Source organism: Leucoraja erinacea, chromosome 24 (assembly GCF_028641065.1).
Source record: "Leucoraja erinacea ecotype New England chromosome 24, Leri_hhj_1, whole genome shotgun sequence".
Lineage (NCBI taxonomy): Eukaryota > Metazoa > Chordata > Chondrichthyes > Rajiformes > Rajidae > Leucoraja > Leucoraja erinaceus.
In genome coordinates this window covers 13,267,761-13,284,580 of record NC_073400.1, presented here as the reverse complement: position 1 = coordinate 13,284,580, position 16,820 = coordinate 13,267,761, and the positions used below count along the sequence as shown (strand labels likewise).

Genomic DNA, 16,820 nt, shown 5'->3' with positions numbered 1-16,820 from the left:
TTAACTTGCACAATAGAGCTATGAATTGGCAAGGCGCTGTATTTGTCAGCCAGTAGTCCCCCTTCTGTTTGTTGTGACAGACGATATGACAAACTGCCATAGAATGAAGGCATCATATCTCCTGCCAGACATATCAACACAACATTACACCCAGGGTCACACGACTCTGATGTAAAGGGCATGTAATCCATTTTGCTTGCAGTACATTTCAGTATTGATGTACATCACCAAAGGCGACGTGCTCAATCAATGGTGCCCGGCATTATGAAGGAGCCATGTGCTTCTTAACCTGCTGCTCCCTGGCACGAGGGAAATAAAACATAAACGCCTCTTTAAATCGGCATCAACATCCTTCCATGGAATGTGATCCCTATTTGTTGCAAATAGGCTGGAAGCAACCCAGCGCGCAAACGTTAATAGTCACAGTGACCTTGACAGCCCCATGGCATGGCAGTCTTCACCCTGCTCCAAGACTACAGCAGACTTCAGCACAGATGTCCTTGCAGAGGCGTAGGCACCTCAAGGATCTTTCATCACTGAAGGTTAGGTAGAATTTCTCTTTCATAGAAATTAGGTGCAGGAGTAGGCCATTCGGCCCTTCGAGCCTGTTTCAGGACAGGGCTAAGGATAGAACCTCTGCCTCTTCTATTCACTCTGTTCACCTAATTTTCATTCTTCCACGTGTTATTATCCAAGTGGACAATCGTACAATAATCCCACATCTGGGAGTGACAAATCTGTTCAGAAACCTGCAACTCTTAATATTCCTGGCCACCCCTTTATTCTCTTCACCTTAAAAAGCTCTAACAAGCATCAGGAATCATTGCAAAAGCAAAAAGAAATCAATTATCAATCAAACATCATCTACAATGTTACTGAATAGACATCTAACTTCAGAAACATTTAAGACTATCTTAATAGACGTTCTCTCCACACTTTCAGAAAGGGCAGTGGATACACTGGCGCCCTTCACAAAATGACTACTCACACTTGAAACGTGGCTGTAGAATTGACGACCAATTTGTGATCCTTCTTATCAACAAATGTACAACATACAACCAAATAGCCTGGTACATGATTCCACACAATTGGTATGACAATGAAAACTTTCAGTTCCCAATAACTTTATCAGCTTTTTTCAGTCAAAATGGATCAATTGCCTTGCAGTCGTTGTAATGCATTGGTGATCCAATACTGGTGCAAATCATTATGCAAACTGTGAAAACATCAGTTTGCACTTCAATCCTTTGCCCCACTTCAACTATAAGTGCCAGAGTCTTGACTTTCCAGTACTTTCCAAGAGTATACTGTAAGCCATCTCGTGGATATACACTGATACTCTATTTTGTTTAAGAAAGAACTGCAGATGCTGGGTAAAATCGAGAATAGACCAAAATGCTGGAGAAACTCAGCGGGTGAGGCAGCATCTATGGACTGAAGGAATAGGCGACATTTTGGATCGAGACCCTTCTTCATACTCTATTTGCTCAGTTTCAGTTCAGTTTTAGTTTCAGTTTAGTTTATTTTCACGTATACCAAGGTACAATAGAAAGCTTTTGTTGCCTACTATCTGGTCAGCGGAAGGACTATACATGATTACAACCAAGCTGTTCACATTGTACAGTTATAGGACAGAAGGAATAATGTTTAGTGTAAGGTATAATCCAGTAAATTCCGATTAAAGATAGCCCAAGGGTCTCCAATGAGGTAAATAGTAGCTCACCCCCCTCTAGTTGGTGATACCAACTGGGAAGAAACTATCCCTGAATCTGGAGGTGTGAGTTTTCACACTTCTGTACCTCTTGCCTGAGGGGAACGGGGAGAAGAGGGAGTGTCCAAGGTGAGACTCATCCTTGACTATGCTGGTGGCCTTTCAAGGCAGTATGAGGCTCAGAGAAAAATATACTGTGCTGTTATCTCTTGTTTAAGACAAGTGATGAATGACTTATTTCCAGGTCATTGGTCATGCCAGATGTACTAGATTAGAGACACCTAAACATTTCCAGCTGCTTCATCAGTGACCTTCCCTGCATCGAAGGTCAAAAGTGGGATGTTTGATGTTGTTTGGAATATCTTAGATAATGAAATGGTTCACAGCTGCAGGTTGCAAGACGTCAATGACATTCAGGGTTGAACTGATGTGGTCAGTAACAGTTGCACCACACTAGGATTAACCATTGATTGTCTTTAACAATTAATTTTAGTTCAGGTTAGTTTAGTGAAACAGGCCCTTCGGCCCAACAAGTCTGCGCCTACCTGCGATCCCCATACACTAGCACTATCCTACACACTAGGGACAATTTACAATCTTTACCAAAGACAATTAACCTACAAACATCATGTCCGTCTTTTGAATGTGGGAGGATACTGGTGCACCCGGGGAAAACCCACTCGGTCACGGGAAGAACATACAAACTCCCTGCAAACACCACCCGTCGTCAGGATTGAACCTAGTTCTCGGTTGCTGTAAGGCAGCAACTCCACCATTGCGCCACCATCGCGATGTTTAAACAACTTCCCTCAACATTCAAAGGGATCACCATCACCTAATTCCCACTACCATTAAAACTGCTGAACAGTATTGGCAGAGTTAATTTTTAACTTCCTCTGAAATAGATGATAGTGTTGCACAAAGAATGCAAATACATTTTGCTATGAGTGGGGAATTTAAGAAATGTTTCAAAAGTTTATTTATTGAAAATAACAGTATCTGTCAAATGCTGAAACTTTAATATCTTTAGCAAATGTACTTCTGATTAGTACAACCTCTAATTCACATTTTTTCTAATATCTTACTCCTAGTATGTGAAATCGATTACCAATTTGAAACACGTTGAAACAAAGGCTGATCGTTCAGCTAACTTTGGATTTGATATGGAACTCAAGACCCCAAATCTGTCTATATTCCTATTCAAGGTACCTGAATTTTTTTTCTCAGTGAAATGTTAACAGTAATATAAAACATTTAAGATATCGACAGGAACATTCAACCTGAAGGTAATAAACAAGGTAATTTTCCATCCAGAAATTGATTGTTCAGATATTACCTTACCATATAACGTATTCATGTCTTTCCTTCAATAATCTGTGACAGTATATCAGAATATTCTGATTTTGAAATAATAGTCTTGAATGGTCTTTTGAGTAGCCTTACCATCTAACTAGTTACCCTTTTGATTTTAATGTATGTATAAAATGCCTTGAGATTCTCTTTAATCTTCCTTTTAATGGTGACAGGTGCAATTCATCCACATCAAATGTCTATAATTTTATCTATTTACAAATTCACACTGTGAACAAATTCGGTTTTGTTGAATGCGCTAAAAGTAAACTTACAGCTCAAAGAGTAACTGTTCTTCATTTTCTGTGTGTCCTGCTCTGTTTGCTGTTTTTTAAAGGATCAACAAATGATCCCGTATTCAATGACTGATGATGGAAAACATAATCTTAACCATGTTGGCAAACAATATAACTTCTCCATCAAAGATCTCCAGCCTGACGATGTTGGGATGTACAAGATAAATGTTGAAGATGCATCTATTTTTGCAACAGTGGTTGATTTCAATCGTAAGTGGCATTTCTGCCTCTCACAGAATTAATGCCTGCACTATCTAAACATGCTATCATTATCATTTAAATTATAACGCTAGTCCATTTTTGTAATTCCAGATATCCCTGTTCATTTCAAACAGCCGTTGCAAGAATGTAAATGCAATGAAGCGGAAGATGCTGTCTTTCAATGCACCATTTCAGTACCCATCCCCGTAGAATGGGCATTCAAAAAGAGGACACTGGAAAGTAGTGACAAATATCACATGACGGTCTCACCAGATGGTTTAACACATTGTCTGACTGTAAAGGGTGTTCTGCCTGTAGATAAAGGAGTGTATGTGATTACAGCAGGAGCTGGTTCCTCAAGTGCTTACCTTATAGTGGGAAGTAAGTCTAATCTGTTATAAGACCTTGCCACATATGCATCCCAAGATCTGACTCCCTTTGAATCCTTGCGAACATCGATCTTTCAGGAGTATATCTTCGGAAACAGGAATTTGCACCTTTTCCCAATGATCATTTGGGTTCCTCCAGGTGCTCCGTTTTCCTCCCCAACCCCAAAGGCGTTTGAGTTTATAAGTGAAATGGCCTCTAAAAATTACCCCTAGTGTATAGGGAGTGAATAGAAAAGTGGGGTAACATAAAACTAGAGCAAATGAGTGATTGATGGTCAGTGTGGAATTGGTGGACCAAAGGGCCTGTTTTCATGCTGTTTCTTTCAACTACATTCAATCAATGCACCTAAGCATGTAAAGTGCGATAATTAGAAGCAAGATTTAAAAAGCAGCAGTCACATTACAATTTATCATAACTACCTGTAAGAGAGTCATTTTATCAGACCATGTTATTTTGTTTTTAACTCGCTCTGCCTCGGTCAGCCAAGAAGGTCATAAGACCATAAGGCAAGGGAGCAGAATTAGGCTATTCAGCCGATCAGGTCTACTCTGCCATTCAGTCATGGCTGATCTATTTTTCCCAATCAACTCCCCTCCCCTGACTTCTCCTCGTAACCTTTAACACCCTTTCCTAATTAAGAACGTATCAATCTCCACTTTAAAAATACCCAATATCTTAACCTCCATATGAATTCCACAGATTCACCACCCTCTGGTTAAAGACATTTCTCCTCATCTCCATTCTCAAGGTAGGGCTTTTGTTTGTGAGGCTGGGCCCTCTGGTTTTATACTCTTCCACTAGTGAAAACATCATTCCCCACACACTCTATCTAGGCCTTCATCATCCGGTAAGTTTCAGTGAGATCTTGGCTTGGTGTAAGGCACTGTATCTCTCTATACTAAAATAAAATAAACTACGCAGGGAGTAATGAAGATTTGTAAACCAGGGAATGGAAGATAAATATACCCATTCGTTCTGAGAGAATATCAGCAACTGTGAACAACATCAGTAAATAAGTGTGTGTGATTGACAAAGAGGTTTGCTTAGGCACCCAACAATATAGTGTGAAACATTCAAAATGTTTAATCATGAAAGTGTTAGACACTGTTTACATTCATTATTCCATTTCTTTTCTCATACCTTAAGTATAGATAATTATTTCAATTTATGTTGATTTGAATATTTCTTTACTCTGTTATTTTTAATTATATACAATTCACAGCATTCAACAATAATGCAATCTAATTCTCACTTTAGAAAACCTCGGTGGCACTTCATCTCGTTCAGGAAGTGGAAAAGGCTCTTCGGATATTAAATTGGAACAGGATTTGGATTCCTTGAAGAAAGATGGCTCGAAGGGCACTGGGGATAGATTACTGCATGACAATGAGTTGACAAAGGATGATTCGAAGGGAAGAAATTATCTCTCAGAAGATGCCATATCTAGATTTGGAAGAGGAGGTTTACAGGACTCTGAAGCAGATGGATCGTACGGAAATAGTATAAATGGCATTGGGGGAGATGGCAGAATGGGAAAAGATGGCAGTGGTGTTGGTTCTGATGGATTAGGCAGAATGGGTCAAGATGACATTTGTAGATTGGATGGCAATGGAAAAGACCACCTGGGCAGATTGGGTGGAATGAGAAAAGATGGGAAAGGTGGTTTGAGTGGAATGGATAAGGATGGGAATTTAATTGGAATGGGAAAAGACAGAGAAGGCAGTTGGGATGGTCTGAGAGAAGATGGGATGGACAGTCGGCATGGAATAGGGAAGGATATGAGGGGCAATTTTGATAGAATGGGTGTAGATGGAGCTGACAGTTGGGGTGGAATGGAAAAAGACGGGAGGAGCAGTGTGAATGGAATGGGTAAATATGGCAAGGATAGTTGGGGTGGAATGGGAATGGATGGGAAGGGTCACTTGGGTGGAATGGATGGCACAGGTATTTGGGATGGAATGGGCAAAGATGGGAAAGGCAGTTTGCATGGAATGGGAAGAGAAGGAATGGGAATTGATGGTAAAGGCAGATTGGGTGGAATGGGAAAAGATGGAATTAATGGATTAGAAAGATCAGGTAAATGTGGCAAGGAAGGATTGGATGGAATAGGAAAGGATGGCATTGGTGGATTAGATGGAATGGGAAAAAGTATGGCTGGATTAAATGGAATGGGGACACTGGGTGGAATAGGGATGGATGGCAAAGGCAGTGGGGATGGGATGGGAAAAGATGGGATGGGAAAAGATGGGAAGGGCAGTTGGGATGGGGTGGGAAAGGACCAAATGGATGGAATGGGAAAGGATGGGAAAGACAGTTGGGATGCAATGGGAAAAGATGGGAAACCCCAAATGGATGGAATGGGAAAGGATGGGAAAGACAGTTGGGATGCAATGGGAAAAGATGGGAAAACCCAAATGGATGGAATGGGAAAGGATGGGAAAGACAGTTGGGATGCAATGGGAAAAGATGGGAAAACCCAAATGGATGGAATGGGAAAGGATGGGAAAGACAGTTGGGATGCAATGGGAAAAGATGGGAAAACCCAAATGGATGGAATGGGAAAGGATGGGAAAGACAGTTGGGATGCAATGGGGAAAGATGGGAAAACCCAAATGGATGGAATGGGAAAGGATGGGAAAGACAGTTGGGATGCAATGGGGAAAGATGGGGAAACCCAAATGGATGGAATGGGAATGGATCGAAGGGACAGATTGGATGGCAGTGGAATAACTGGCATGAAAGATTTGAATGGAAAAAACATATTGAACACATCAGGATGGAATGAGATGCAAAATAATTTAGAAACTGATTCTAATCAAGGTCAAAATGGCTTGGCAGGGTCTGGTGACTCTGCCTTTGCTGGGGTTGGTGGTGCAGGTCAAGTTAATCTGAACGACATTGACGTGTCTAGTATGGGTGGCACGCTGTCACGCATGAGTGGCAGTGCTGGAGCTGCAAAAGATGGACGTGCATCACTGGCGGCCGATAAGGCAGGTTTATTGGGAGATAATCAAATGTCAACCCGAGGTGAATCCATGACTGGAAGAAAACAAGACCTGCTGGCTTCTGATTTGTCCCAGGAGCAACAAAGCAGCAGTACTAGAAAGAGAAAAGGAAAACTTTCTGAAAGTGACCTTGCAGAAGACCAGAAACACAGGAGCAAAGGTAAAGAAGGTCATAAGCTCATTTGATGTAGGAGTGGAATTAGGCCATTCAGCCTATCACAATCATGGCTGATCTATCTTTCCCTCTAAACCCCATTCTCCTGCCTTCGCCCGATAACCCCTGACACCCTTACTAATCATGAAAATAATAAATCTTGTAATAATGGAGTAAAATTGTTATCTATGTTAATGGGATTTATATTACCACCCAAACTAAACCTTTAGGTAGATGCTTAGGGACCAAATCTCTAATCTTTCTCTAAAATGTGTTTCTTAATGGACTTTTAGAATCTGACTCCTTCCTGAACTGTTTATTTAAAATAAATACATTTATTCCATAGATGCTGCCTCACCCGCTGAGTTTCTCCAGTATTTTTGTCTACCTTCCTGAACTAAAACATTTTTGAAATTAGAACAGAGCTTTATTTTAGAGTACACAACAACTCTGGTGAAAGATTATAAGATTATGCCTAGCGCATAAGTGATTTTTGCCTCCTAAACATCAACTCAGACATCCCCAACTTAAAATCTATCTTGAAGTAGTGCTTTAAAATATATTTTTTAAAGAATTGCCTCATAATATTCCATTTACTAATACCTCTGAGAAGCGAAGAATTTTAGTCATTTACATGGTCGCACACCACCTTGTGAGGTAGCTGATTTTAAAATAGTGAAAACAATATGGAAATTGCAGAACATTTGTTGATCATCGATCATATATTAGCATTTCAAAAATCCTAATTAAAATCTTTTGCAGCATACCCATCTTTGTCCTTCTGCCCACACAAAACTGTTTAATTTCAATAAGTTCCACAGAGCCCCAAGTTAGTGGAAAATGGTCATGGTTATTAGTTCAATCAGAAGAGCAGGAGATAAACGATCATAGTAACATGAATTATGCTCGATCTAATTCATGTTTAAAATTAACTGATTCTTTTTTTAGTGATTTGTACAACTTGTAGTTTAAAAAAATACAGACCATAATACTGTACTTTCAACATTTCTTAATAATAACAAATTAGATCATTAATTTAGATAGAACCTTACATAATTCAACATGTGTGATGTTCATTCTTATGTTTAAGCTACAAGAAAAAAATATATATATCTGAGCATTTATGAATGGAACTTGAAATAATCCAGTCCCGATAACACCCTTGTGAATCTATTCAGCACCCCACCCTATCCCCATTCGTTATTATGAATGCATAAAGAAGTCTGTGCACTAAATGTTATTCCCTTGTGAGGTCTTTCCACTGACTGGAAATCACCCAATGAAAGCTTTTCACTGTACCTCGGTAATAAACTGGCAATAAACTAAACGAAACGAAAATTGGAAATATTTGATCACACTAGGATCTATATTGTTTTAACGTTGTAAACATAACTCAAATTATTATTACTGAAATATGAATGTTTAACCAGTACAGATAATCTGATTAAGACTCAAATGATTAACATTATACCATGCGATAGTAGACTTTATTTTAAAACATAGATCGGATTAATTTTTGACTTGCATCAGCTAGTTCACTCACATCTGATTTTCTTCTGCAATACAGCAGGAGCTCACTATTTCAAAACTGGTCTGTCAGACATGGATGCCCAGAAGGGGGCAGCAGCTGAACTTAGTTGCGTAATGAAGAATGAGGAAGCACAAGGTTCCTGGTTTAAGGATGGAGTACAGGTAATTTGATGCCAATAATTATGTATTTTCAATTTGAGTTAATAATTTCACAGCTCTTGGGAATAAATGGGAACCAATTCTGGCCATTGAAATTCACCCGTGTAACATTTCAATGCTTTACATGCAGAAATCACATAAATTAAACTAACTAATTTTATCTCAGCGGGTGAAGCAGCATCTAGGCAGCGAAGGGAAAAGACAACCTTGGGTTTCGACCGGAAACGTTGCCTATTTCCTTTGCTCCATAGATGCTGCCTCACCCGCTGAGTTTCTCCAGCATTTTTGTCTACCTTCGATTTTCCAGCATCTGCAGTTCCTTCTTAAACTAATTTTAACTGTTCTGAGTTTTTGCCTATAGTTATTAAAATATGGACTTCTTGTTTGGAGAGGTTTGTGAAACTGCGATCTAACCATTCAGATTGCTAAATGACATTGATATTTGTGTAGAACACAAAATTAGTATTTGATAAGTTTTTCATTGTAACTGATCTATCCCCCCCCCCCCCCCCCCCCCCCCCCCCCCCCCCACCCCCCCCCCCCCCCCCCCCCATCCTTTCTCTCCCTTCTCTTCTGTGAGCCCCACCTGGAGTCATTTCCTCTCTTCCCCTATCTCCACCCTACCCCATCACCTTCCACCTCTATTCCTTCCTCTGCCTTCACATTTCATGCCTTTATCTTCAATCTCTTTGAAACATTGTAATTGCACCCATCTTACCCACATCCTTTGCCAACTCGTTCCATATACCCACAACCCTCTGTGTGGAAAAAGTTGCCCCTCAGGTTTCCTTTAATTCTTTCCCTTCTCACCTCATACCTATGTCCTATAATTTTAGACACCTCTTGACTGGGGAGAAAAAAAACGTGGCCATTCACCTTATCGATGCCCCTCGTGATTTATATATAAAGTCATCCCTCAGCCTCTTATACTCCGGGGAAGAAGCCCCAGTTTATCCAATCTCTTCTTACAACTTTAGGCTTCAGTCCTAATAACACCCTTGTGAATCTATTCTGCACCTTTCTCAACTTAATGACATATTTTCTACAACTAGGTGACCCCCGAAATGTACACAACAATGTGCACTTTACTTGTATGAATGGAGTGTAGAGAAGATTCACCAGATTAATTCCGGTATGGTGGATTTTTTGTTTGAGGGGAAAGTTTTAAAAGACATTGGTCTATAATATCATCTATCAGTAACCTCTAGCTTGATTTCAGAACTTTATTTCTCTGCGTTCTGAAATAACTATTTCTTCAGTGTTGGAAAAAATGCCGCTGATGAACTTGGATGCTTCTCCAAAAGCTTTTGATATTTTGCCACCATACATTAAACACTATTGCAATGCTATTTTTAATTCCCAATTTTAATGGGAGAAAGTTCCACGATTCTCCAAGACCCACCAGACATGAGATTATCACATATTATAAAAAAATGTCTACTAGTGGAAATAAAGCACTGTGGATATATTTTATCACCTCTAGACTTTAGTGGTGTATCATAATTTACATTCAGAAAGACACAGACTGTGGAGCTCTGAAACTCTCTTTATGGAAATAATTATATTGGAAGAACTATATAGAAGTATATAAAAGTTGATAGAAGCATATAAAATTATGAGAGGCATAGATAGGGTAGACAGTCAGAATCTTTTTCCCAGGGTAGAAATGTCCGACACTAGTGGATAGAACTATAAAGTGAGAGGTGGAAGTTTAATGGGATGTGCAGGACAGGTTTTATACACAGTGAGAGGTGGGGACCTGGATCACATTGCCAGGGGTGGTAGTGGAGGCAGATATGATAGTTGTGTTTAAGAGGCTTTTGGATAGGCACATTGAAGTGCAAGGAATAGAGGAATATGGATCATATCCAGGTAGATCAATTAAACTTATCATCATATTCAGCGCAATCATTGTGGGCTGAAGGGTCTGTTCCTGCGCTGCACTTGTTCTATGTGTGGGAAGGAACTGTAGATGCTGGTGTATACCAAGGATAAACATGCTCTATGTAAAATTCTGGAGTATTTTGTGAATCCAATCACATTTTTTAATGACAGGGTACCAGCACATCAAAGTATTCTTATTACTGTACCATGAAGTAGTCATTATCTGTATGACCTGCTGTTGTAATGTTCCTGGAGATTTGGTAGAGAGTTATTACCTTCAGCAAGGAATTTCCTGTTTATAGGTCCCCTCTTATTTGTTTATTTATGCATCAGCAACACAATAGAACTTGCAGATACGTCTGAAGAAGGGTCTCGACACGCAACGTCACCCATTCCTTCTCTCCAGAGATGCTGTTTGTCCTGTTGAGTTACTCCAGCATTTTGTCTCTATCGGCAGATAGTACATCTCTATTTATGTGCTCATAGATTACCTCTGGAAATGGAAGGGCTATCACAAAGGAAGGAGCGTTACACAAATTGACCTTGGCTCATGTACAGGATGAAGACTCGGGGACATACACATTTGAGGCTGATGGGGGAAGAACAGAAGCTTTACTCTTTGTTAAAGGTAGAGTGAAATATATTTTTGAAGTTTCCAGTAGCTTTTGTGACACCAAATTTAATTCAAATCCAACATCGATGCATTCTAGAAGAATAAAGGAAATATTGACTGTATTCTAATCTGTTAATGAAAATTCTTCCCTTGATATATTTAATTTTCTTCTATGCAAGTTTATTTACAATTATAGAAGTACCAACAAATTGCATCTGCAGTCTTTATAAATCTTCTCAGGGCTCAAGTTGCTCAGCAATATAATTCATAGATTAGCAATGCATTTTATAATACTTAACACAATTCACCCACAGGTTATTACTATTTTACGAATTGTTTTTTTATGTTACAACTGCACTTTAAGTCAAATATTTAAAGACTGCGTAAACACATTGCCTGGAGGCTTGCACCCACTGTACTTGTTAGCTTTATAAGATTTTAAAAGTGGCTAAATCTCCTGACCAAATCACCAAGAGCTCGATGAACTCGACAGGTCAGACAGCATCTGTGGAGGCAATGAACAGATGACTTTTGACTGAAGTCTGAGGAATAGTCCTGATCCAAAATGTCATCTATCCATTCGCTCCTCAGATGTTGCCTGACCCGTTGAGTTCCTCCAGCACATTGTGTTACACTCAAGATTCCAGTATTTTTGCTGGGGCATCTTTGCTCAAGATTTCATCAAGATCCTTGTGGCTAAATTTATTTGTACATACATTGTTTGTCATACATTGTTTTTTTTCTTTCAATAATGTAACAAATGAATACTTATTTATTATTGCCTCAGAGATTATGAGCCTGGTGGTTTTGTCTTGCCATTTGCAGATACACTATGATATTACTTTATAAGAAAACCATTATCCCATTCATTAATAGGATATGATTTGCAATTACTCATATTAATGCACTACAAATGCTTTTTAAATTATTTGAATTTACTGAACTATTTCACTTTGATTTACCTACATATAAATACTGATATGAAGAGAGAAGATGATGAAGATACTCAGCAAGTTGAGCAGCATCTGTGGAGGGAGAAACAAGAGTTAATATTTCAGGTTGATAACTTTCCATTATGTATTCAAACTCGGTTTCTCTCTTCCGAAATGAAGCTTCACTTGCTAAGTAACTCTGGAGTTTTGCTTTTCTGGGATGTGCAATTTGTTCCTTTTTGATCACTGTAAATTATTGATTTGACTAATTGGCCAAATGGCCGGAATCTATGGTGATAATTTAAGTCAACCTTATATCTGTTAAGTACTTCAACTTCACATGGAGATGTTTCAACATTTAGGACACAAACTGCTGGAGTAACTCAGTGGGTCAGGCAGCATCTCTGGAGAACATGAATAGATCAGATCAGGATCCTACTTCAGATTCTCCAGTTTGATGAAGGACCCTGACCCAAAACATCAGCCTGAAGACGGCTCCAAACCTGGATCGTCACATATACATGTTCTCCAGAGATGCTGCCTGACCAGTTAACTTACTCCAGCACTTTGTGTCCTTTTGTGTAAAACAACATCTGTAGTTCCTTGTTTCTACTGTTTTAACATTTGGATGCGTTCGGTGAAAGATTCCTTATGTCACATTAATATGCCTCCTACAGCAATTTGAAGCTAAATGAATTACGATACAAATAGCATAAATTGAAACAAAATGCATTGTCCCTGTAGAGCAGCATTAATCATTCACAGCATAGTGTCATAGAGGCATACAGTGTGGAAACAGGCCCTTCAGCCCAACTTGCCCATGCTGATCAACATGCCCCCTGTACAAGAAAGAATGGCTGAAGAAGGGTATCGACCCAAAACGTCGCCAATTCATTCTCTCCATAGATGCTGCCTCACCCGCTGAGTATCTCCAGCATTTTGTGTGTGCCCCATGTGCACTAGTCCCACCTGCCTGCTTTTGACCCATATCCCTCTAAATGTTTCTTAAACGTTGCGATAGTACCTGCCTCAACTACCTCCTCCGGCAGCTTATTCCATACAGCGACTACCCTTTGTGTGAAAAAAAAGTTATCCCTCAGGTTCCCATTAAATCTTTTCTCCCTCATATTAAACCTATGCCATCTGGTTCTCGATTCCCTTACTCTGGGGGAAAAAGACTCATCCGGTATGTTCATCCTGCATACATAGTTAATATATGTAACATATGTGCACATTTTTGCCATAATATATATGCACATAGTAGATCATGGCAACATAACTATTTCATAAAAAACATGGAGTGCATAGTATTTCAAGAAAATTGAATTTCTAAGTAATCATTTATTGTAAGCTATTGACCTTGATGCTCATCATTGCCACTGGTTAACGTCTAGATCCACCAGGATTTGATCAGGATGTGCTGGACCAGCTGGGAAAGAAACCTATTGTTGTAAAGGTCGGTCAGTCTGCAGCAGTGAAAGTGCCATTCACAGGAAAACCACCCATAAAGGTGTCTTGGTGCAAGGATGGAGATGAACTGTTCACCGACAACAGAATCAAAATCGACAGCATTGGAGATTTTACGCGATTGTCTATCTCCAACTGTAATAGGAAGGACAGTGGAACGTTAACAGTTAAACTGAAGAATGAAAGTGGCACATCAAGTGCAAACATTAGCCTGTGTGTCACTGGTACTGTATCCATTTCTTATTGTTCCTTTTGAAATACTTTTCATTTCATCTTTGTCACCTATTTATATCAAATTCAAATCATATCAGGCCAGTTAACACCTCAAATCATATTGAGATTATTAATAGCCTATTGTGTGCTGATTGTTCCCCATTGTCTAGTTGCAGCCTGGGGTTGTTCAGCGTAGGTTGGCTACTGATAAGTGGCTGGCACAATGCTCTAGTGGAGACGAATGCTTCTCATGCTTCTCATGCTTTTTTTACCCATGTCTGGAAAAAAAATAGACTTTATCCCACATGGATGAGACAGGAAAATGCTATCAGTGCCTTTAGTTTTCCTGTATGGACATGCCAAGTTATTCTACTGTGCAATGTTAACTCTCATTATCAGAACCACAGCGGTGCAGCGGGTAGAGCTGTTACCTCACAATGCATGATACGCAGGTTCGATCCTGGCCTTGGGTGCTGCCTTTGTGAAGTTTTCTCATTCTTCCTGTGTTTCCTCCATTCCTCATGCATCCCAAAGAAGTGTGAGTTGGGAGATATTAGGAAAGATGTAGGTTAATTAGCTCTTCTAGCTCTTCGGGCTAATGGAACAATGGGATATGGGGAGAAAGCAGGAACGAGGTACTGATTGTGGATGATCAGCCATGATCATATTGAATGGCGGTGTTGGCTCGAAGGACCAAATGGCCTCTTGCACCTATTTTCTATGTTTCTATATTTCTATTAGCTTCTGTAAAATTGCACCTAATGTGTCGGGAATGGATGACAAAACGGAATAACATCGAGCTAGTGTGACTCAGTGTGGATTTGGTGAACCATAGGGCCAATATCCATACTGTACAAACAAAGAAAACTAATGATGAAAAATTCATATTATTATAGATACCTACAACTGAGCATCATTTTGTCACATTTCAGATACTAATGCAACATATTCTGTGCAGAAATCACTCATATTTCTTAGCTGCCTGAAAATAAAGACAATATATGCTGTTCATTTAAATCTTCGAGTGTCATTAAAAAAACAGAGTTCTTTAGATAGTACGGAGCTGTCTGAAATAAACGATGGTAATAACATTAGCACGACCCATGACTTCCAGAGCCATTACCTATATATTTTTGTTTAAGAAGGAACTGCAGATGCTGGAAATTGTATACCTATCTATTTTTGTTTTGAGTGAGTTAAAGAAAAAGTAATACTATTACAGTGTTTCCAGAATGTACCATCTGTAGTTGTAACATTTCATAGTCTTTTGAAAGTGCTAATAGTAAAAAATTGTACTATTTTGAACATCAGAAAAAAATCTTTATCCTTTTACTATTTTAACTTTTATCAGGTAACTGAACCGTCCTCAGCAGCTAGAGAGCGGTCCTGACCTAGCATCTAGAGTCTGAAGAAGGGTCTCAACCCGAAACATCACCCATTCCTTCGATCCAGAGGTGCTGCCTGCCCCACAGAGTTACTCCAGTATTTTATGTCTATCTTTGGTTAAAACCAGCATCTGCAGTTCCTTCGTACAACTACCGTCTACCTCATTGGAGATCTTGAACAATTTTTAATGGGGCTTTATTGGACTTTATCTTGCGTTAAATGTTATACCCTTTATCCTGTATCTGTACAATGTAGGCAGCTTGATTGTAATCATGTATAGTCTTTGACTAACTGAATAGCACGGAACAAGAAGCCTTTCACTCTACACGTGATAATAATAAACCAAACCTTACACTTTAATGCCAGGGAAAATATCCTGTGCGATTTGAAACAAATTATTCAAGTTTTTATTGATGTTTTTTTCCAGATAAACCACAAGCACCTCAGGGGCCTGTGGAGGTTCTAGAAAGTTCCGAAAGCTGCATCTCCTTTAAATGGAAGCCACCCAAAGACGATGGCGGGAAACCTATAAAAAACTACATCATTGAAAGACAAATTGTGGGAAGGAATACATGGACTAAAGTCGGCGAAGTGCATGGGTCACAAACAACATATTCTTTCACCAAAATGGAGCCTGGAAAGAATTATAAATTCAAAGTTTGGGCAGTGAATTCTGAAGGCGTGAGTGAAGCCTTGTTATCTGAAGCAGTTTCTGCCGGTAGAAGAGGTGGGTTTTAGTAATGTTGAACCAAGTCCTGGCCTTTATTATATAATAAAGCAGGAGGATAGCTAGCAAATATAACATTTGGATAAATGTATTTCCCAGATGTTCCGGGACCTGTTCCAATACCAAAAATCCTCAATGCAAACAGCAAGTCAGTCACGTTGACATGGACACCCCCAAAAAAGTCCGGAGGTTCCAGAGTAATTGGCTACATGGTTGAAAAGCGCAAGAAGAGCAGTAACACCTGGAGTGTGGTAACCGACGCTCCAGTTACAGGTAATGTAGACTTCCACCATTTGCAGAATCACTCTAAAATTATTAACGATTTAACACACATCAATGTCTAACAATAAATTTCATATAGAAAACAATTTGTGCAAACTCTCAGCAGATCAGGCAGCATCTGTGGGAAAAGAAACTGCTTGCTTTCCCAATGAACAGAATCTGATCGGCAACGTTAATTCTATTTCTCTTTCCACAGATGCTGCCCGACCTGCAGAGTGATTCCAGCGTTTTCTTTTTTTATTTCTAATTTCCATGACAAGCCATTTTACTGTACGTTCAACAAATTTCACCATTTTACATGACCGCAGACAAGGAACTGATGAGATACAATGCTGAGAACAATATTCTCCACCCTGTATCTTCCCCTTTGCTCTATCTATTGTACTTGAGTTTGAACTGATTGTATCTATGTATGGCTTATCTGATCTGTTTGGATAGCGTGCAAAACAAACTCACTGTGCCTCAGGATCACGCGACAATATTAAGTCTAAACCTCAACCAAATTAAGCCTGATGTCGAT

At 39.4% G+C, this 16,820-nt stretch overlaps 1 protein-coding gene across 1 annotated transcript in view; it reads left to right on the top strand.

Moving 5' to 3' along the window:
* Positions 1–16,820, top strand: part of LOC129708534 (immunoglobulin-like and fibronectin type III domain-containing protein 1) — a 45,521-nt gene that overhangs the window by 13,967 nt on the left and 14,734 nt on the right. The window contains exons 8-17 of the mRNA XM_055654334.1: positions 2,803–2,944; positions 3,041–3,060; positions 3,399–3,567; positions 3,670–3,939; positions 5,206–7,113; positions 8,675–8,799; positions 11,167–11,308; positions 13,620–13,916; positions 15,719–16,018; positions 16,118–16,291. Of these exons, the coding sequence (XP_055510309.1) occupies positions 2,803–2,944; positions 3,041–3,060; positions 3,399–3,567; positions 3,670–3,939; positions 5,206–7,113; positions 8,675–8,799; positions 11,167–11,308; positions 13,620–13,916; positions 15,719–16,018; positions 16,118–16,291 (3,547 nt within the window). The remainder of the gene's footprint in view (positions 1–2,802; positions 2,945–3,040; positions 3,061–3,398; positions 3,568–3,669; positions 3,940–5,205; positions 7,114–8,674; positions 8,800–11,166; positions 11,309–13,619; positions 13,917–15,718; positions 16,019–16,117; positions 16,292–16,820) is intronic.